At 40.1% G+C, this 21075-nt stretch overlaps 3 protein-coding genes across 8 annotated transcripts in view; all 3 read left to right on the top strand.

The window, feature by feature from the left end:
- Positions 1 to 4495, top strand: part of il1rapl2 (interleukin 1 receptor accessory protein-like 2) — a 214271-nt gene extending 209776 nt beyond the window's left edge. The window contains exons 17-19 of one of the 2 annotated variants that reach the window (XM_061291097.1): positions 559 to 798; positions 949 to 979; positions 1973 to 4495. In XM_061291097.1, the coding sequence (XP_061147081.1) occupies positions 559 to 798; positions 949 to 979; positions 1973 to 2061 (360 nt within the window). In that variant the 3' untranslated portion in view covers positions 2062 to 4495. The remainder of the gene's footprint in view (positions 1 to 558; positions 799 to 948; positions 980 to 1972) is intronic. The other variant, XM_061291089.1, reaches the window with a different exon arrangement.
- A 1494-nt stretch (positions 4496 to 5989) lies between these two features.
- LOC133150210 (coiled-coil domain-containing protein 74A-like) lies at positions 5990 to 9559 on the top strand. Of its 2 annotated transcripts, XM_061272595.1 has the most exons (5): positions 5990 to 6490; positions 6586 to 6766; positions 6841 to 6947; positions 7026 to 7076; positions 7454 to 9558. In XM_061272595.1, the coding sequence occupies exons 1-5, from the start codon at positions 6390 to 6392 to the stop codon at positions 7563 to 7565; spliced, it is 552 nt and encodes a 183-aa protein (XP_061128579.1). In that variant the 5' UTR covers positions 5990 to 6389; the 3' UTR covers positions 7566 to 9558. The 2 variants fall into 2 exon arrangements, with proteins under 2 accessions (XP_061128579.1, XP_061128587.1); XM_061272603.1 differs by lacking the exon at positions 7026 to 7076 and having other exon boundaries at positions 7454 to 9559.
- A 7118-nt stretch (positions 9560 to 16677) lies between these two features.
- si:zfos-2326c3.2 (mitogen-activated protein kinase kinase kinase kinase 4) overlaps positions 16678 to 21075 on the top strand; it is a 46814-nt gene continuing 42416 nt past the window's right edge. For 2 of the 4 annotated variants that reach the window (XM_061272560.1, XM_061272584.1), the window contains exons 1-2: positions 16679 to 16855; positions 17471 to 17536. In XM_061272560.1, coding sequence (XP_061128544.1) covers positions 16799 to 16855; positions 17471 to 17536 — 123 coding nt within the window. In that variant the 5' untranslated portion in view covers positions 16679 to 16798. Of the gene's footprint in view, positions 16856 to 17470; positions 17537 to 21075 lie in introns of all 4 variants that reach the window. The other 2 variants (XM_061272577.1, XM_061272568.1) reach the window with 2 other exon arrangements.

A 21075-nucleotide genomic window follows, 5' to 3' on the forward strand; every position in this document is an offset into this window, starting at 1 on the left:
CTCCATGTCGGGTTTAATTCATCACCTGAAATCCAAACATCCCGATCGCCATTCTGAATATGAGAAGAAGGCGACACAGAAAAGGAAACTGACACCGAGCACGCCCACTCCGTCTGTGGGGGACGTTTTTGAAAAGGCAAGAAAGTTCTCTTTGTGTTTTTATAAGAGAACATATTTAATTTTACAGTCAGTTATAAGCCTGTAAATTATTATTTAATGTACACATGAGTTGGGTCAAGTTAAACTTTTTATTTTATTTTATTTTTGAATTTTAATTTATATTGTGCATTGTTGTCAGTGCTAAATAAATATTTTCATAGTTTTGTAACTGGTTTATTGCAATGCCTTGATTTTAGTGAGGTTAGTACACATGTAGCCATAAATGCTGTGGTTCTAATAACTGACATTTCTTTCGGTGTTTCGGTTTTCGGTTTTCGGCCTTGGTTTCCTCATTTTTGGTTTTCGGTTTCGGCCAAGAATTTTTATTTCGGTGCATCCCTAATTTTGAGTCATACTGCATGACAAAAGTTAGAAGAATGATTTTTTTTTCTTCTGTAGGTTTCCTTGGCAACAGAGATCCCTGACTACAACCAGATGACCTTGCCTATTGGAGGGGGTCACATGGCTACCGCAGCCCAAATGAGGCACTTTTGCCGTAGCTACGAGTTTCATCTTCCCACGCAGCCACCTGCCCTGTCGCCTCCCCTCCCACCTCCGTCTACCATGCAGTTCTCCACTCTGGGCCCTGGGGGGCGCCACGTCTACTGCAATATCCCTATGACAATTCTAAATGGACAGGTGGGAGAAAAGGCACTTTAATTGTTGTGTGTCAGTTGGTAGTTACCCTCCAGTTGTCCTATCCTATTTCTTAACCCTTAACGCTCTTGTTTTTGTGCATGTCCCCAGATTTGAAACCTATTTCAACTAAACCCCCTTTCTTCTCCCTAGGGGTTCAGGGCAGTTGACTGGGGCAGAAGAGGTCTGTGTGGATAAATGAAATCTAGAAATAAAACTTCATTCACGTTTATAGTATATCTTTTGTATTTATAATAAACTGGGGTGTAGATGACTTTATGTAATGTTCACATACAGTTCAGTCCCAATGCAATTGGAAAATGATATTGAGTTTTTATGATTTTGCCTTCATGCACAGCCAAAATGCATTCACAACAGGACAACCATGATGTGATTGAAATGTTGATAATCAGCTTTACTTTGAGTTTTTTTCACAAAGAAATTAGCAGGGGTTGAAAAGTAAAGTTTTACATTGTCCTAGTTGAATAGTATACATAGATATTTTGCTGTCAACGACTGACTATGTGCGGAGCCCATTGTGGAATTCAAAGTTTTGTCCCTGGAGATGCTTTGCCACTTTCACATTCTTCTTGTTAGTGGTACTTTACTTCCCTATACATTTCTCTTCCTGATACAGTTTTCATTTGGGTACATTAGCATAAGGAGTCTTATTTAACATGATAGAATATTAATATAACATGAGAGAATATTGGAGGCTTTTCAGATCTTTTTTCCATGCTCTGTTATCAATGGTATGTGTCTTGATTTAGACTTGATCAACAGTACAATCATGAAGGAATGCCTCGATTGCAAAATTTGTTTTTGATATACTTCCTCAAGAATGTTCTTGACATTTGGATAACAGTGTTTGATGAGTAATTCTTTTCTTCACATAGCAAAAACATTTTGCTCTCTGCAAACTTTGAAAAGTTTGATATTATGTTGTTGCATCCATCACGGCTGTGTTTGAAGGCAAAATCTACCAAGTAGCCAATCTAATTTAAAAAAGTTTCCTGGATCGAACTGTAGGTGATATGATACACCCTTTTCATTGTATGCACTCATTATACCACACAGCATCAATGCTCTCCTTTAATGATGCACAGTAGATTACAGCCAAAGTTATATTTTGAAGGTGATGATTGCTTATTATTATGATATGTTGTGTCTCCTCTAGGTTTCTCAGAGCAGCACACTTGGAAAGAAGCCCGATCTTCACCTGAACAGCACCTTTGTCCCACTCACCAGCAGAGAACTAAGCTCTGATATCTGGTAGAAGCATTGCTTTACTGATGCTGGACTAAAGACTACTGGTTTACAAAGAAATTCTCACTGACTTGGGACAAAGCTTTTTGGACCTTCTACAAAAGTGATTTACGGCCTCTTCAGCCCATGCTGTGATCATAAACTGCTCACATATTCTAAAACGTATGGACCGGACAAGATCCGGACTGCTTACAGATCACCACAGACTGATTGATTAAACTGATTGTATATTTGTATTGCCCCAAGCACTGAACTACAGACCGATATAAAGTTGGATTTAAAAGGCTTCCAATACAGGTAGATATGCCACTGAAAATGTGCAGCCTCATTAGAAGCATGGACATGTTGGATCTGTTGATGATTTGAATAGTAAATGTCCTTGAGAAAGATTCAGCATATTTAAACAATATGAAGTCATCCACCAGCCATGGGGATATAATAGGGTCGCACTGAAAAGAGAGAAATAAAATGACAGGACTCAAGTCATAATACTGTTCTTTTAATGAGTGGCTGTTAAAATTCGTACACAACCCAAATGCCACCGTTTTTATATTTAACCCTATTCTCAATATATTTTGACTTGGTAGACCTAATACTCCTTTACAGTGTTGGACTTTGGGTAGAAAAAAAATGGTTGGTCTGGACATCTGATATTTTTTAGAACCTTAACAATTTGGGATGTTTGGTTGAGCTTTCAAAATCAATGTCCCGCATAGTCAGGTCATAAAATGAAAGATCTCAACAACCTCGGGACACCATTCCATTCTAATAAATGCATAAATGTGTTATACTGGCTATCAGGTTCTAACCGTGTACTTCCACGGAAGACGAAAATTGATTAATTTCATCAATTAAAGAAAATTAAGAGGCAAATGATGGCGACAGCAGTGACCGACTGATTAGCATGTACACCTCACGGTTCAACGGTCGGGGGTTTGACTTTTGCCTTCCTTTGTGCAGTTTACATGTTCTCCGTGTACCTACATGGGTTTTCTTCAGGTAAACTGGCTGCCTCCTATATTCTAAAAAATAAAAGTTAGGTTCATTGAAGAAATAACCTTGCCATAGAGTCCAATCTAGATTGTAACCCTTTTGCCTGAAACCAGCTGGAACAGGCTCCGTCCGGAACAGCCTCAACAACATAGAAAGTGAATGGATGATGGCTACAACTGTAAAGTCAGTCAGGTGGTACACATTCATTTAAACTTCATCCAGATTATTTATTTGTTGGGGAAAGAGGGTAGCAATGTAAAAGAGAAGCCACTTCAGTGTTCAGCTGGTTGAACTTGTGAAGCGATGAACTGAATAACCTTTACCCTCAATCTGAAGGTGCGAAGGACATGGCTTTTTCTATTTGCATGATCACCCGTTTGGATATATATATATATATAGTGTATAAACAAAAAAGATTTTAAAAAAATAGGTCGATTAAATGACATAATCATTTGTCGCAGCTTCTTTTAACTTGGGAGAATGGTGTTTAATCGATGGGGTGACAGAGCAAGAAAAAGTCTGGTTCTCCTAAAAGTTATGATTTTTATGATTTGTTTTGTTTGGCTTTGTTGACAGTTTTTTCCTTCTATAACTGGTGAGTTTTACTTGTCTTAGTTTTAAATGTTGGTTTGTTACAATAATCTCTGTACAGCTTCAATAATGTACACATATACTATCTTGACAGGAGTGACTTTTTTTCCCCTACCATTTCTGTTCCATGTCATTTTGTTTAACTTTCAAGAAGGATCACTCAGTCAACAGGGAGTGCCACAGCATTGTTTGTCAGAAGCAGGGCGAACAAATGCAGCTTGGACCAGGGTTTATTGAAGGGTTAGGGTTAGGGTTAGGGTTAGACACAGGGGGGACAGAGGCTCATGGACAGCGGGCAGGAAAATGGAAGTCCACTCGGACCAGAAACAGATACAGGAACAGGTTCTGACCGTGAGCCTCCACACGAGACCGGGGGGAATGGATGAGCAGGACAGGAACAACAGGAGCGGAAACAGACGGGAAGTAACAGTAGACACCGACAGGGAGAAACACACGGGCAGGGCTTAAATACACAAGGTAACAGATCATTATGGTGATGAAAGGGGCGTGGCTGAGGGAAGTTGCTGGCTGAGTGTCCAATGGCACGGGCACGTGACATTGTTCTTTGAGAGCTTTAAGAAATAAAACAGATTATTCTCATTATTACCGTGATATTTAAGCAGAGAACCTGTTTTGAATTTATGCAAAAATTCTGTCATCGTCTTTACAGAATAGAACCAATGAATTCTGGATATTTGAGATTATTTGATACAATAATTATCATTTAGTTGGATGGATGTTCTATCCAATGGCAATATAAAGTCTAGTGGTTGTCTTTTGATTTACAAAAATTGTGTTGAATATTCTTTGAATATACTGGTTGGAATAATTTAAATAAAAATAAAAATCATGAGTTGTTTTATATATTTTGAATGACTTGTAACGCGTATTCCAGTTCTCTGCACAATGCTTAACCGTCATCGTCCTCTTCAACTGCATATTTGATATGTTCGACTCACTTTCTGTCTCATTCATCATTTGGAAGACCCAACAATGCTCCTGGCTGGAGTGGTGCTAGGTACAAGAGCTGGATGACCGCCTCCTTGGATTTAAGTTCATACCATGCAAATTCCTTTTCCCAATTACAGCTTGTCAGGAAATATAATAAGTGTCAAATGGCTTTTCTTCCATGGATGTCAGCACAGAATCATTGCATGGCAAGACGTGAATGAACACAGAACATTCAAGCACATCCACCTGAAACATAATGAAATAGGGAAAAGACATTGACTACATGTAAAAAAAATATATATATTCAAAGTGAAGGTGAAGTTATATTTGGAGCCACTCCTTTCTTTTTTAATAAGCTAGTGGACTTGAATTGAAATTAGGGCCACAGTCAATATCACCAGAGGGTGCCTTTGAAACGTCCCCAAATATTAAATTTAATGGTGGACTTTTTCACATAACACGAATCAGTTTGTGAGTATACTGCAGAACTTTCAAACAAATTTCAAATTTATGAATTGAATTCATAAACTTTCAATTGTGAACTGAACCAGTTCATTTTAAAAGGGTTGCAAACTGAACTTTGAACTAGTTAATGTAGAAAATGAACTTTTCCAACACTTGACAGGCTGGACCACAGTTTTCAGGGACACGTTGTTAATCCCTGTATGAGTATGACAAAAACGATACATGCTCAAAAGACTTTTTCAAAGTTTTTTCAAAGGACTTGTTGTGAACAATAAACCCCATGTTTAAAAATATTAGTATCATTTAACCACTTATACACTTGTTAATATAGCAGTGTGTGAAACATGATGTCAATATCATGCACAGTAAATCTAATTAGAAATGGTATAAAATGAAGGAAAATCATTTTAAAAGTGGGTAAACGTTTGGCAACTTATTATAAGACGCCGCTTGCATACTATATTTTAATGAATGGGTCTGATGAGGACGCCAAAGGCACTTTGATATTGACTCAACATCGTCCTCTAGTGGTGAGTGTAAAATAAACTGTAGTTGAGTCGAATCAAATGACGAGCTCGTAATTCTGAGCAACCATGGAGAAAATCATGAAGCCATATATTGCAATGTATTGTATTTTCATATTTTGCTTGGTTTTACTTTTTAAAAATACCCAATGAGGTAGTGCTTTTTATATATATATATATATATATATATATATATAAAAGTGTGTAGTTTTTGCTCTAAATTTGTTTTTAAAAATTTTAATAAACTAAACCCAATGCACTCTTCTCTGTAAACTATTTGATGAAGCTTATATGATGTTGTTTTGCAGTGTTGCAGAATTGCATTGTATCATTTGATACTAATATGTTTCCCCCTTTGTGAAATAACGCTTTATTGGACCAAAAACCAACTGTTCAAAACGTCAGCACGTCGTCCACTATGCGCGAGCCGTCTGTATAAAAGACTACTACTCTGATACTGTACTCTGATCTTTGTGTCAGACTTTAACTTTAACAAACTTAACCGCACGTCAGTTCTTTGTTGAGAAAAACAACGGGGGTCCTCGTCAATCCGACGTCACTAGAACGCGGCATACCCAGTGCACGTACGCCTGCCTGGCTACGTCAGCACGTCGTCCACTATGCGCGAGCCGTCTGTATAAAAGACTACTACTCTGATACTGTACTCTGATCTTTGTGTCAGACTTTAACTTTAACAAACTTAACCGCACGTCAGTTCTTTGTTGAGAAAAACAACGGGGGTCCTCGTCAATCCGACGTCACTAGAACGCGGCATAAATTTGGTTGCCTTGGACGACTTTTGCCATGAATTGCATTGATGAAATCGAGGGATTGAAGATGATTATGGATGGCACCATCCATATGGCACCCAAGCAAAGCCAAGTAGCCCAGAACCAAATGCGAAGGTGAATATGTCCCCAAGTTGCATTTATTCATCCATTTATTTCCTGTTATGTGAAATCGAAGTGAACTAACATGAGAATGTTATTGTTGATTACAGAAACATGGGAGACTATGCCGAGGTTCACGGACCCTACAGAGCCAATCGCGGGTATTCAGCCTCGCTGCAGCCTCTACAAGTCCACAACGGTCTGTCTAATCCACCGCGTGCGTCCACCCTGAGGGAATGTGAGCTCATCATCCGTCAGCTGTACAACACCAACCGTTCACAGTCCCAGCAAGTGAGGCTCGCATTTCAAAGCCTTTGCCATGCATTGTGTGTCTCAACTCAGGGCAACATTTGTGCGTCTTCCAGATTGTGCGCTACAAGGAGTTGCTGGAAGATATTGTGCTCAACAAGAGAAAGAGAATCACCCCCGAAAACTACAACCTGACCAAAGCCTTCCTTGCGGATGATATTTGGTAAGGTATCAGAAAGCGTCGCTGTGTTAGCCGTGACGTGGAAATGGTACATTTCCAATCGAAGCGATTTTTTTGCAGCAAATTCTCTGACAACACATTTCCGAAACTGGATCTGAAAACAGAAAAAACGTAAGTGATTCTCATTTTATTTGTCCTTACATGTGTATTTGAATGAAGGGATAGGAATTAAAACGTTTTCTTTTTAAATACAATTCTTTGATGAATCAACAAAATAGATGACGTTACTTGATTATCAAAATGATCATTAATTGCAGCCCTACTTGACTATATTTGGTGTCAAACACTTCAATGCACCTTTCCATATCCAAGTGTGGAAAAAAAAAAACACTTTGGTGTTTAAAAATATCTCTTAAATACTTTTGTAGACAAGTCAGGTACTATTTTAGTCAAGTGGAAGCCTGAAAAAGAATCAGCGACTGTTTTGGTCTTGCCATCTGCCTCCAGTCTACGTTCTAGTTAGGAATTGTGTTTTTGTCCTCCCCCAGGACCGCCGTTGGCCTCCCGGCGCTCACGCAGGGCCTCAACTCATCTGTGGCGGAGCGCCAGAGACGGAATCGCGCCGTGCACAGAAGCCACGTCAAGGGCACGGTGCGATGAGATGATCCAGATGCTCACCTCTCACCTGCAACTACGGGGACATGCAAAGTCAGTGTCCGTGTGATGTCACAGATCAAACAGCCAATCAAAAAGCCGTGGAAGAACCGAGAGAAATGTTTTCGCTGGGTAGAAGCTTGTAAACGGCAGGGATTTACAGTACCTAATGTCACCAAAGACACACATATATATATATATATCATTGTCAATTATTCTCAAAGCATCCCCTGATCTTAAGCCCCCCAAAAGAGCTACGAAAAACTCCCAAAAACCCTACTAAAAAAAATCATTTTATTTAATCGTATTTATATATTTATCATAAATGTATCATTTATTCATATTACCTTACCATACTACCATATAACCCTAACCCTAAATATTTCTGACACGTCACCGGTCCGTAGCTTTCCATTCGCTTGTGAGTTACTCCTTCATACCATATTCATTCCGGGTATTGAGAGCCAGGCTTCCTTAGTGGAGTTGTTGGTCCTCTGGGATCTCACCCCCAGCAACACGGGTTTCAATTTTGGTGGGGCCTAAAAAAATTATTATGCCCTGCATTTGACTAGGGGTGTAACGATACATCGATACGCATCGATTAATCGATCGTAGAGCACTAGATCGCGATACATCGTGAATGAACCGCAGCAGGCTTTAAGATATCGGCAAATATCGTATCGTAGTTCTTTATATCGATATTATATCGTAGCGTGAAAAAACCCGCGATTTACATCCCTACATTTGACCCATCCCCATGTGATCGAGGCTTCCGTAGTGTGGTGGTTTGTCTTCTGGGCTTTCACTCCAGCGACATGGGTTTGAGTCTGGGTCCAGCCTAAAAAATAAATTTGCAACACAGTTGATCGTGTATTTCCCCATTTAACCATCCACCTCCCTGAAGCTTAGGGTTGGGTTTAGAGCTAAGGTTAGGTTTAGAGCTAGTGTTTGGATTAGAGCTGGGGCTAGGGTAAGCGTTAGAGCTAGGGTTAGAACTAGAGCTAGCGTTAGGATTAGAGGGTTAGGGTTAGGATTAGGGTTAGAGCTAGGTTTAGGGTTTGGGCTAGGGTTAGGGTTAGGGTTAGCAGACCCCGAGCAGGGGTCGGGAACCTTTTTGACTAAGAGAGCCATGAAAGCAAAAAATTGGGAAATTTATTTCAGTGAGAGCCATATAATATATTTTAAAAGTGAATTCAACTAAATGTCAGTATAATAAGCCTCTTGAATTTATTCTTTTAAATAATGTTGTTATAACACTCATCATTACAGAACAGTTCTTGCCGACAGAGGCATGTCTTGTATCCGTTTCATTATCTTGTCTTCAAAGTCCGCTTTATTGTCAATCTCTTCACATGTCAAGACAGACAAAGAAATCGAAATTACATTTTCTCTATCCCACGGTGACGAGACATATTACACGATAGACATACAAGTAAACGACACAATACAAAAACAAGAAGGCACAAACATTAAATAATAAGAATGTTGAATAAATAATAAATAAACAGATAACACAATAAATAAGAGGAGCAAAACGGAGCCAGTGTGCATACAGCAGACAGTAAGCGTAGCGCAAAAGTACAGGACGCTTTGTTCGGAAGATCATGAAAAAATTCATTGGCTACATCCAGCATGAACGTTTTAGCATACTCGCCAATATTTTATTTTATCTGCGAGCCATATGCAATCATCAAAAGAGCCACATCTGGCTCGCGAGCCATAGGTTCCCGACCCCTGGGTTAGTGCTAGGGTTAGCTCGCCATTTTCTCGACTCGTACTCGCACTCTTAGGGTTAGCTCTAAGCCTTACCCTAACCCTAGCTCTAACCCTAACCCTAGCCACAGCTCTAACCCTAACACTAGCTCTAAACCTAACCCTAGCTCTTAACCTAACCCTAAGCTTTAGGGAGGTGTGCCGTTTTTTTCCGTGTATAGTGCGCCCCCGTGTGTAGTACGCACCCCTAAAAATGGCATGCTGATGCTGGAAAAAAGCTTGCACCCATGTACAATTTTTTTTTTTAATTTTTTTTTTTTTTTTAAGTCCCAATGATCGTCACACACGCAGGGAGGCAATGGGTCCCATTTTTAGTCTTTGGTATGGTCTTAACTAGGCTGGATGTCATTTTTTTTGTTGCCGTTGATTTCTCCGACTGCCCGTAAACGCACCACCGCGTCTGATACGAGAGCATTGCGGTCGCATGGAGCGTGTTTGAAGTGAACAGCAGAGAAGAAAGGAACAAGGCAAAGTGTTGTGAAATAAAATATTACCTGTAATACGGATTTAGGTAGAGAACTGAACTCTCGCTCTTTATATAGCTGACGTGTCTTGCGCATCCGTTCTGGGCATCTGTAATGGCGGCCTCCGTATGATATCCGGTTTGCGGTGACAGAGCCGTCGCTGAAATTTAGAAGATATTTTTAAAGTCCTGATCTAAAATTTAAGTGGACCTCAGTGCGCACTGCGCAGGGAGCTTAATTTGGTGTGGTCGCGCAACCGCAGCGCGCCGGGCGTTCACTGTCGCATTGCTTAAAGAGCGCCTTTGTGTTTTAGGATGAACAGCAGAGACCAAAGGAACAAGGCAAAGTGTTGTGAAATAAAATATTACTTGTAATACGCATTTTGTTATTTGCTGATTGAAACTGCTAATTAAACTGTGAATTGAAACTAATAGGAAGAAAACAACTCTCGCTCTTTATATAGCTGACGTGTCTTGCGCATCCGTTCTGTGCATTTTATTTCACAACACTTTGCCTTTCTTCTCTGCTGTTCACTTCAGACACTCTCGTATCAGACGCTTGCTCGATCACCTTGGGGGGCGCGGTGCTATTCCTGGGGGGGGGCGCGTGTGACCCTGGGGAACAGGCTTTTTTTTTGGCAGTACTAGAATAAAGTGTAATTGCGCGTTTACTACAGCAGGGGGCAGTGGCGCTCTCATTGTTACTTCTGTGACGTTTGCGACAGTGCAACATTTTACGACTTACAAGACAAGTTAGGATAGTCACGGTGGGGAGGGGGGGCGCGAATAGTTTTCTTCTTGCTAGGGGGGGGGCGTAACAGAAAATAATTGAGAAGCACTGGTTTACGGGCAGTCGGAGAAATCAACGCCAACAAAAAAAATTACATCCAGCCTAGTTAAGACCATACCAAAGACTATAAGAATGGGACCCATTGCCTCCCTACGTGTGTGACGAGCATTGGGACTTAAAAAAAAAAAAAAAAAAATTAAAAAATTTTTTGTACCCATGTATAATGCGCACCCCAGATTTGAGGACAATAAATTAGTTAAATTTTGCGCACTATACACGGAAAAAAACACTATAGTTAGTTATATGGGGCACGAGCCACTAGTGTTGCAAGTTTATTTTTTCGGCCACACCCAGATTCAAACCTGTGTCGCTGGGGTGAGAGCCCAGAGGACTAACCACTCCACTACGGAGGCCTCGATCACATGGGGATGGGTCAAATGCAGGGCATAATAATTTTTTTGGGCCCCACCAAACTTGAAACCCGTGTTGCTGGGGGTGAGAGCCCAGAGGACCAACAACTCCACTAAGGAAGCCTGGCTCTCAATACCCGGAATGAATATGGTTTGATGGAGTAACTCACAAGCGAATGGTCAACCTTTATTTACGCCAGGGAAAAATCATGGCCAAAGCTTAATTGAAAGTGAAAAGTGCCACACCCGCCCTCACCCCCACTTTCTGTTTGATCTGTGATGTCACACGGACACTCCTTTAGGTACGTCGCCATTTTCAAGCGTACCTAAAAACACGTCAGTTCATTAGAGAAAAATGATGGCCAAAGCTGAACTGAAAGTGAAAAGTGCCACACCCGCCCTCACCTGTTGCTGTAACGTCACACAGTTAACCAAATGTCCAATTTTTGCTATTTAAAAACTACTACAAGTGTTATAAAATCAAGATCACCCAAAGAGAAGCATCATCTCCCCGTTGTTGCATCCCTTCATGTATATAAGTTAGCCGTGCATTAAAGAAGTGTTGTTTCAGTGAGTTGTTCTTTCTTTCCTTGGCAAATCGCATTTCGACATTCTGACTTAATATAGTTCACGCCAGGAGGGAGACGCAACACCTTCACTGACTAATCCGTTGATGCACAAGAAGGCATTTCACTCCTTGACTCGTCCGCAAAGTCCGGATTCGTTCCCTCACTGATCCGTTCTCGCGATGAACTGGAAATGCAAATCACACAAGTTACGTCACTGACTCGTAAAGTCCCTCCTCCATCTAACGCTCGCTGGCGCTGCTGATTGGCTGATTTTCTTCTTCGTTTTGTTTTACGGCGAGGTAGCACCAGCTTCAATGGGCATCACTTTAGGAAGTGATTCGTTAACTCTCGTTCACTGAAAAGATTCGTTCTTTTTGAACGAGTTGTTCACTCACAAGCCAACACTATTTGAAATCTTTTTGACATTTCAGCGAGCTTACATTAAGAGAGGGAGGAAACGCAGCAAACACCTCACGTGCAGAGGTGCAGGTGTTACCTCGAGGAGGCGGAGCTCGGCAAATAAAGTTGATAGTAATCATACCAACTTTGACCTTGCCCTTTATGTTTTGCCGTGAATGTTTGAAGGGATTCCTTTTGTTTGTAGCGCATTTAGTATTTGCATTAGGTCCATTAACATGCACTGAGAGCTGCACAGCGGCAGCCACAAGGGAAATGATGACTGAAACCTCGAAAACCAAAGGAGCCAGCCACATTTCCTTGTTTTTTTCATCTTCTATCTGGCATGCGATTAGATGGCATGTCATGCTAATTCACTTATCTAACGTGTTTCTTTTCAGCGCCGGTTCTATTGGGTTTTTGGATTTTTTCTTTACACCATTTGTTGGAATAATTTAAGTAAAGCCTTGTCATTGATGAGTTTATGGCTTTCCTTTCATCTAGGTTCTTTCTCTTGAGTGACTTTTGATCTCTGTCAGCCATATGTGTCCTTCCTGTCCTTATGTTATCTGTGTGTTTTTGTTCCTGTAAGAGGTAAACACAGTTTGACGTGGTTGCGTAGGAGTTATCCCATATTTACTCAAGTCTTGTTCAAGGGTTTCGGACAAGTCACTCATTGTTATTGCGTGTTAATTTACTAAGTAGATAAAGTCTAGCCAAGGTTTAGTTGCATTGTTCCACAGGAGTTATCTGATCTTGCTCGCGGACGACTCGGCCGTGACAACTGTAGAAGAACAGATGGACAAACTCTGCAGGGGTCACGGGCCGACAATGAAGTGCTAATTCACACCACACTACATTCCTTAGCTAATCAGCGTTGCTACAGACACAATCGCCCCTCCCTTTGGTGTAGCAACGCCTCTGTAACCAGGGCAACCAAAACATTAAATAGAGGAGCACGTGGAGGGAGAACTCAAAATTGATGGAGATTGTAACCGAGTTTCCTCTCTCTATCGTTCTCCTCGCGAGAAAAGGCTTAATATTCTGTCTCACTTGTGGTTTGTTTGCTGTTGCTCTTCTCTTAATAGTTATTCAGTCATTGAAATAAACCTGACACCATTCCTGCAAAAATTCCACCTTTCTGCATATTAAGTGTCAGATTTGTTAGGATTTGACAACAATATGTAATTGAGCTAGACACTGCCTCCAATAGAATTGGAACTCGTTTTTATTTTTCCAGCAGACCAAAATGAACCTAATATTTTTTTTGTATTTTTATTTTTTTAATATATCATTGCTGTGTCATGGCAATATGATTGACAGCTCACACCGGTGGTGTAGGGGCCATTCCAGCTTCGTCACCCGCCCACTCTCCCTCCCTCTCTCTTTCCTTCCTTCCTTCCTTCCTTCCTTCCTTCCTTCCTTCCTTCCTTCCTTCCTTCCTTCCTTCCTTCCTTCCTTCCTTCCTTCCTTCCTTCCTTCCTTCCTTCCTTCCTTCCTTGCTTCCTTCCTTGCTTCCTTGCTTCCTTGCTTCCTTCCTTCCTTCCTTCCCTCCCCCTCTTCTTTCCTTCCTCCCTTTCTCCCCCTGCGACTCCCACCTCCCCCTCCGGGCGTCAGTGACGTGCACTTTGAGAGCGGGACCTGCCCTCCCGTCGCCATTTTTTCGACTCGTACTCGCACTCTTCGGCGGGCGCTCACTGTCGCATTGCTTAAAGAGCGAGCGCCTTTGTGTTTTAGGATGAACAGCAGAGACCAAAGGAACAAGGCAAAGTGTTGTGAAATAAAATATTACCTGTAATACGCATTTTGTTATTTGCTGATTGAAACTGCTAATTAAACTGTGAATTGAAACTAATGGGAAGAAAACAACTCTCGCTCTTTATATAGCTGACGTGTCTTGCGCATCCGTTCTGTGCATTTTATTTCACAACACTTTGCCTTTCTTCTCTGCTGTTCACTTCAGACACGCTCCATGCGACCGCAATGCTCTCGTATCAGACAAGGCTTGCTCGATCACCTTGGGGGGCGCGGTGCTATTCCTGGGGGGGCGCGTGTGACCCTGGGGAACAGGCTTTTTTTTTGGCAGTACTAGAATAAAGTGTAATTGCGCGTTTACTACAGCAGGGGGCAGTGGCGCTCTCATTGTTACTTCTGTGACGTTTGCGACAGTGCAACATTTTACGACGTACAAGACAAGTTAGGATAGTCACGGTGGGGGTGGGGGGGGCGCGAATAGTTTTCTTCTTGCTAGGGGGGGGGCGTAACAGAAAATAATTGAGAAGCACTGCCATAGAGGCACGTAGCTTAGCATTGGGCACGTGATGGTCGACATATGCGGATATGTTGACAATTTAGAAATTTAACATTGATTTCACTGTGCAGCAGCAGCTTATGAAATGCATTCCTGAAATTCTCTGAGTCGTTCACAATGGATGTGTGGCGTGCATGTTTCCAATTTGTCCCACTTATGCTCAATTTTCTTAACATCGGTGCAGCTTTCTCAAGCTGTGCCAAAAATGACCATTTGCTACTGTGTCTTTCAAGCAATAAATGTGAATTATAATAGATGTAAAACAAGTCCTGAATTACTACATCAGAAAACATCACTAATTCTGAATGCCCTGTTCAGTTTGATTGGCATGTTAGGACATTGTGATTAAAATCCAATTGGCCCAAAATAGAAAAAAACCCTAACATTCACAGACAACCTAATATGTAAGCAGTACAACCATGGGAATACATTAAAGCAATTAAAAACACAAAACAAATGCCTTTGTGACATTGTTTAGGCTGCTGCTTTTGAGTCCACCAGTAACAGGAAATGTCTCGAGATTCTGTATGAAAGAGAATGATGCGGCTTTACTACTCCCATTATCTCTTTCTGTGGCAATGCACCAAACCTTCTGCACAAATGAATGACATTGTTTGTAGTGAATCCAACCCAGTATATACGTATATACATTGACATGCTATCCCTGTTTCATGACGTTTTTTTGGTTAATAATAATAGTATTAATAATTATAACAATAATAATTTTGTTGAAGCACTATTCAAAAGTTATGTTTGATTTTCATTGGTAAATTCTAATGAGACATTTTTCTTTAATGAATATTAATTCCATTATTTCTTTTCATCTTATTATTGATTTTCCTTCCTTAATAAAGGGGTAAATTTTTTGCTCCATAGGGATTAATTATAAAATGATAATAAAGGAGCTTTTGTTCAAAACCCCACAGTCATTTATTTAATTGATTGAATTCCTGGAATTGTTTTGTAAATGTCGAGATTCAGTTGATCATTTGTTGTTTGGTCAAAGCATGTTCCACTATAAGGAAAAAAATTAAGTCAAAGTAATGGTAACTTGGAAAATGGGACGTATAACAATCACTCACTGGAATGCTGTTTGATAGATGTAAAGAATGGAGTGTCATTTAGATTAATTTGCTGCAAAAGATGTGTGCCTGTGCGTGCATGTGTGTGTAGGCAGCTGACCCTGGTGTGAACAGGGCTACTGTGTGAGACCACAGAGAGAGCATTCTTCACTTTGACACACACTCACACAAACACACACACTCGCACGCTGACACGCACGCACACACACACACACACAGTGCGCAAAAGAGTCACTTGCTATCTTTTGGCCATGATCCTGTATTCTTCCTAACACACAGACACATACTGTAGAAACACTCACATGCAAATTGTGCACCACATAAAAGATCTTATTATTTTACTATGACTCCCCGACTGAGTCATAAGACTCTTTTGCATCAGTCATGTATAATCTATATTTTACCAAAGCGCTTTTCCTCACAAGGGTCGCGGGCGCACTAGAGCCTATCCCAGCTGACTTTGGGCAGTAGGCGGGGCACACCCTGAACTGGTCGCCAGCCAATCGCAGGGCACACTGAGACAAACAAGCATTCACACCCACAATTACACCTAAGGACAATTTAGAGTGCTCAGTTAACTTACCATGCATGGTTTGGGAATGTGGGAGGAAACCAGAGTTATCGCCGACAGTGTAGTAATGGTTTCTCACAACCTTCCGAAACAGTTAAATATCAAAAAGCAACACTGTCTATAAATCTCTGTCAATGTTTGCATTTTGAAATGATAACCTCAATGCCATTCCTAGAAAATTACAATGTCCCATCATTGATGACCTATTTTCGGAACATGGCTGCAGGCTTTTTATGTGGCCCTTAATTGGGCCCGCCGGCACCACGTTGTTGACCTGCAGCTTGTCCTGATTTTTATTCACATAATAATATTGTAATATGACACAGTGGCAAAGCTTTTTCCCCCAGGATTTAACATGAATATATCAGTATTATTTGGGGGGACATCAAGGTTTTTCCTTTCAGTTGAGATCTGATTCCCGAGGTTTTGTTCCGTTTTTCTTGGCACTGTATGACAAGAAGGAAGCAGAAAACTGTTTGGAAGCAACAAATCAAGTTAGAAGACGTATGGAGTAGCGTGAGGTGAGCCAGGCGGATGTCAATATTTTAGAGAAATATGATGGGTCAGTGAGGTACCAAAAAGTAAAAGATTTGGAAAACACAAGTTATTGAAAACACAATATTTATAGTGTTTGATAACTGAAGTAAAACGTAAAACAAATATTCAACAATGTAATACTATTTTTTCAAATTTATAGTAGTCATTATTGTGAAAGGTGCTTTAGGAAATGGTGCGCTTGCCATGCTAGCTTGATCGTGTTAGCACAACTTGAGAATGGTGTGCAGGCAAGTCCGTTAGTTTGACGAAGAGAGAGAACGAGACCGTCCATGACTTGAACACAGACATCAACGCCTTCACAACATCATTGGCAGCAATGTCGAGAGAAAACACCACTCGAAGTTTGGAGAGCATAGATCTTGCTGCACTGAGAGTAAGACAAGACACAACTTTAAGAGTTTATGTTGTTAACCACTGCGTTAATTTGTCGTCGCTGTTTTTGTTATTGTAAACATTGTTTAAGTTGGCTACTGCAGTATATTGTATTTAATGTTTGAGAAGGCTCATATTAACAACTTGATAAACGTCTTGAGTGACTATCTTTAAGTGACTGTTGTCAGCAGTGTCACTTGTCTAATGCAACTTTACGGTTTGAACGCGCAACAGTTTTTCAAGGGAATTTTGGATTGTCGACACTCTGGATGCTTTACAGAATGCATTTTTGTTAACGTTGACAGAAACAAACGAATTAACTTAAATGAGTTGTTATACGAGATGTGTTTGTGCGTTGTTATTCATTTCGCTGCTTTATAGCCACAGAAATGTCAGATAGGAAACGAGGAAACCTTAGGGGCCATGAGTAGTGCATGTAAATGATAATGTCATCCAGATTTGCAACCCCACTTCCTTAGTCACCCTGGGGAACAACGGAATTGTGCAACATGAGCCGCAACTATGGAGTACAGTACACATTGTTTCATTTTAACTTTGTTGAGCTGTATTGATGAAGTCCATTTATGTGTTCTTTTCTTGACCTCATTTTCTGCAGGATCCCGCTGGTATCTTTGAGCTGGTGGAGGTGGTAGGCAATGGAACCTATGGTCAAGTGTACAAGGTGAGTTCCATGGTACTTTGTTTAGTCTTGTCATTGCTGAGGTCAAGAGGTCATGGTAATGCTATTCTACAACCAAATGGAAGTTTCTCACAGTGACTGACTATTATGCTCGATAATTGTCCAATAGCATGACACACCCGCAATGGTAGAACCTTAGTTGAACATTTTGGGATGTTTTCATAACAAGTAATAAACAACTAATCAATCCGTCACGGGGTCAAACTGGTACCATTATCAAGCTGACAAAATGATAAGAGATATAAAATCATCAAATACAAACACTGCTTTGAGAAAATATTTTGTAGAAGGGTTGCATTAACATACTAGATTTAGTTTTGACAAAAACAACAATGGAATTGATGAAAGAGCGGAGGTGTGGTGATGCTGGTGGCGAGCACCTGATAAACTTTTATACCTGACGACATTTATTTCTGAATGACCTGTATAACTGCCAGTCATGTATTTCATGTGAGGTCTTTTTGCTTTTTACCAGTGGTTGGTGTTTTTGATATTCAAGCTCAGACAAAATCAGGACTGACCCAGAGACCAAGGCAATTTCCAATTTTTATTGTCTTAAGGGGAGTTTGGTTGTAAGACCTAACATCCTCAACCTCAGGGATATTTATTCTGTGCTGTTTTGCTAATGCTAGATCATCGAACAAAGCCTGCTCATTAAAGTGTCTCAGGTGACCTTTAGAAACAACAGAGCCAGTTGTCTGGCAAAGGCATATTTGCAAACCCAAGCTATGATACAATGGTCAATAAGGCTTTGACAAAAACACTCCTAATGAGTACTTGTCAGGTTTATTAATATACGCTCACACCGCAGGTCTTAATGCTAAATTTTAATTTTTTTGGTGGAATCCGATTTTTGTGTGTGTGTGTGTGTGTGTGTGTGCGTGCGTGCGTGCATGCGCGTGTGTGTGTGTGTGTGTGTGTGTGTGTGTGTGCATGCGTGCGTGCATGCGCGTGTGTGTGTGAATGTTCACATTCCACATTAAATGCAATCTCAGTCTGTCCAGTGTGTGAAAATAACAATGACCCGCATCCGGTAAAGAAAGAGACATCACTAGCAACGTAGCGTTTACCTAAGTACATGTGTCTTAAAATTGTGTATTTAAATGCATGAAACTGACACCCTTACGGTTGCAAAGGTAGTTCAGAGTGGATAGGAGGTTTAGCTTGCACAGGCATCCAAAATTGTTAGTTTATGTGGAAAAAATCTTTCTTCAAGTCTCTGAGATTGACTTTTTTGTAATTATTTCAGTCTGTAGATGAATTAATTCAACCTTGAATAATCGTAACTAATGGAGAAATAAACCTGCTGGCCAACTCTTTGCTACACTTGATTGGTAGCAGAACTTGAAAATGTCCCGTTTGATTTAGAAACAACCCGTCTCAGCACGGAAACATAACGGTTAACACAATATTCATGTTACCGTAAGCAAAACTTATTTTAGGTGCTTCCGTTTTTAGGGTAAGAGACACATGTGAACTTCTTACAGAAAATACACAACTACAGTCTTCAGACACCAGCTTCACTTCCTTTGTGCAGGATCTGTGCATGCACTCATGAGTATTGTGGTTTGTGGTCACTGCCATATTTATCTCAATGTTGTGTGTTGAAAGTATAAATCACATTTTTTAATTCCATCTTCTACATGGTTCCAATACATTCATTGATCTAAATCTAGAATTTTGCAAAGTAGAAGCAAATAATACACAGAAATGACAAATGTTCCAGTTTAGACGTTTTTGTTATGTCAGAAATGTTTTGCAGATTACAAGATAATAATGATGCGCAGTTGATTCACTTGGAGTGTAAGTACAGCATCTTGGTATTGGCTGATATCTGATTTGGACACTACCAGCCAACCAGGCACGATAACGTTTGGTGATGAATGAAAGTGTGGTGGAGCAGTGTGACATTAGAGCCCCAAAATAAACTTGTTCAAAACCAGGTCAAAATGATAAGCTTTAAATCAACCTTTTCTTTAGTGCGCCCTGAATAAATAAAGGTATTTCACCTGCCTCTTTGTCCACCAGAGATTGTTTAACATCATGGTCTACTTCATTGTATCATAATTGTGCCTGTGGAGGTGTGTGTGTGTGTGTGTGTGTGTGTGTGGCTCAGTTTTGCTCCTCTTATTTATTGGGTTATTTGTTTATTATTTATTCATCACTCATTTTATTTATTTACTATTTATTGTTTGTGCCTTCTTGTTTTTATTTTGTGTCGTCTACTTGTATGTTTATCGTGTACTGTGTCTCGTCACCGTGGGATTTTGGTTTCTTTGTGTGTCTTGACATATGAAGGGATTGACAATAAAGCTGACTTTGACTTGACTTTGATTCTGAAAACTATTCTGATGCCATAGGGCTAAGTTATTTATTTGTTTGTTTGTTTATTTATTTATGCAAAGCTGTGATACCAGACAATGAGATCTTATTTTTCTTCTTATTATTATTATTATTTTTTTAGAACTCTTGACACCAAAATTGTTGTCAGTTATTTCATACATAGATGCTGTCGCCTCCTCTACAAAGCTCACCAATCAGAAGCAATAATAGATCATGCAAACCAAGCATCTTTGAGCTGCTGCTGGAAATTAATTATTAAAATTATTTCACTCTTAAAAGGTAGTTACCAAAGCCTGTAAACTGCCAATGTTCGGTAATGTTGGACTCTTGATGTGAGTTGATAGTGATTATTCAAATGTTTAAGCGTTCATGTTTAAGCGTTCACTGACATGTGGACCACATTTTGCACCAATCATCTGAAATCACCAATCACCTGAAATTGGCTAGATTGGATATGATGTGATAAAATAATAAGAGTAATTATTTATTATTATTATTATTATTGAGTAAAAATTGTGCAATTGTATTGCTTTACGTTTGATATGAATTGACATTGATGTTAAAGAATGATTGTGTTCATCAACCTTTAAGTGTGTGAATGTCGCATGAGTTTGAATGACTTTAAGAAAAAGGTTGGGTTGGGTGTGAGTCATGATTACTTTTCTATTTCCTGGATGTGGCAAAAGAAGCACATGGGACATTCCTATATGCACTCAGTTTTCTCTTACACAAGGGTAGACAGACATGATCTCATGACACAAATTAAATGATTTCTGAACCAGTAAAAACAGGATGTGGAAGTATGACACCAGAACTTAGTGTGTATGTGTGTGTGATGATCATTGGGACTTTAACTTTAACTTAACTTTTTTAACTTAACTTTAACTTAAAAAATGTTCATACCCTTGACCTAAGATATGTGGAATAGTTTGTTTCTGCTTCCCATCAAGTGAATGAAAGTGTTTGCTTGTCTAAAATGTTAGCACTCTCATCTCCATTAGTAAGCATTCTAAGTGATCTAGTGGCATCTCCAATTCTGAAAACAATGCGTATGTTGAAGCCACGAGTCTTCGCTGGAATTTTCTTGAATACTAAATGTGATGACTTGTGTTGTGTTCACATTTTATTTGTACCATATGCCACCAGCTTAGTGTAGTCATGTTTCAAACCTTTGTGCC

Source organism: Syngnathus typhle, linkage group LG1, assembly GCF_033458585.1.
Source record: "Syngnathus typhle isolate RoL2023-S1 ecotype Sweden linkage group LG1, RoL_Styp_1.0, whole genome shotgun sequence".
In the NCBI taxonomy this organism is placed as follows: Eukaryota; Metazoa; Chordata; class Actinopteri; order Syngnathiformes; family Syngnathidae; genus Syngnathus; species Syngnathus typhle.

What these genes read in the sequence shown, in the direction of transcription:
- LOC133150210 (XM_061272595.1), top strand. Translation starts at nt 6,390, where the DNA reads ATGAATTGCATTGATGAAATCGAGGGATTGAAGATGATTATGGATGGC. An exon ending in GCCCAGAACCAAATGCGAAG is followed by an intron (nt 6,491 to 6,585) that starts GTGAATATGTCC and finishes TGTTGATTACAG; the next exon opens with AAACATGGGAGACTATGCCG. An exon ending in TTCCTTGCGGATGATATTTG is followed by an intron (nt 6,948 to 7,025) that starts GTAAGGTATCAG and finishes ATTTTTTTGCAG; the next exon opens with CAAATTCTCTGACAACACAT.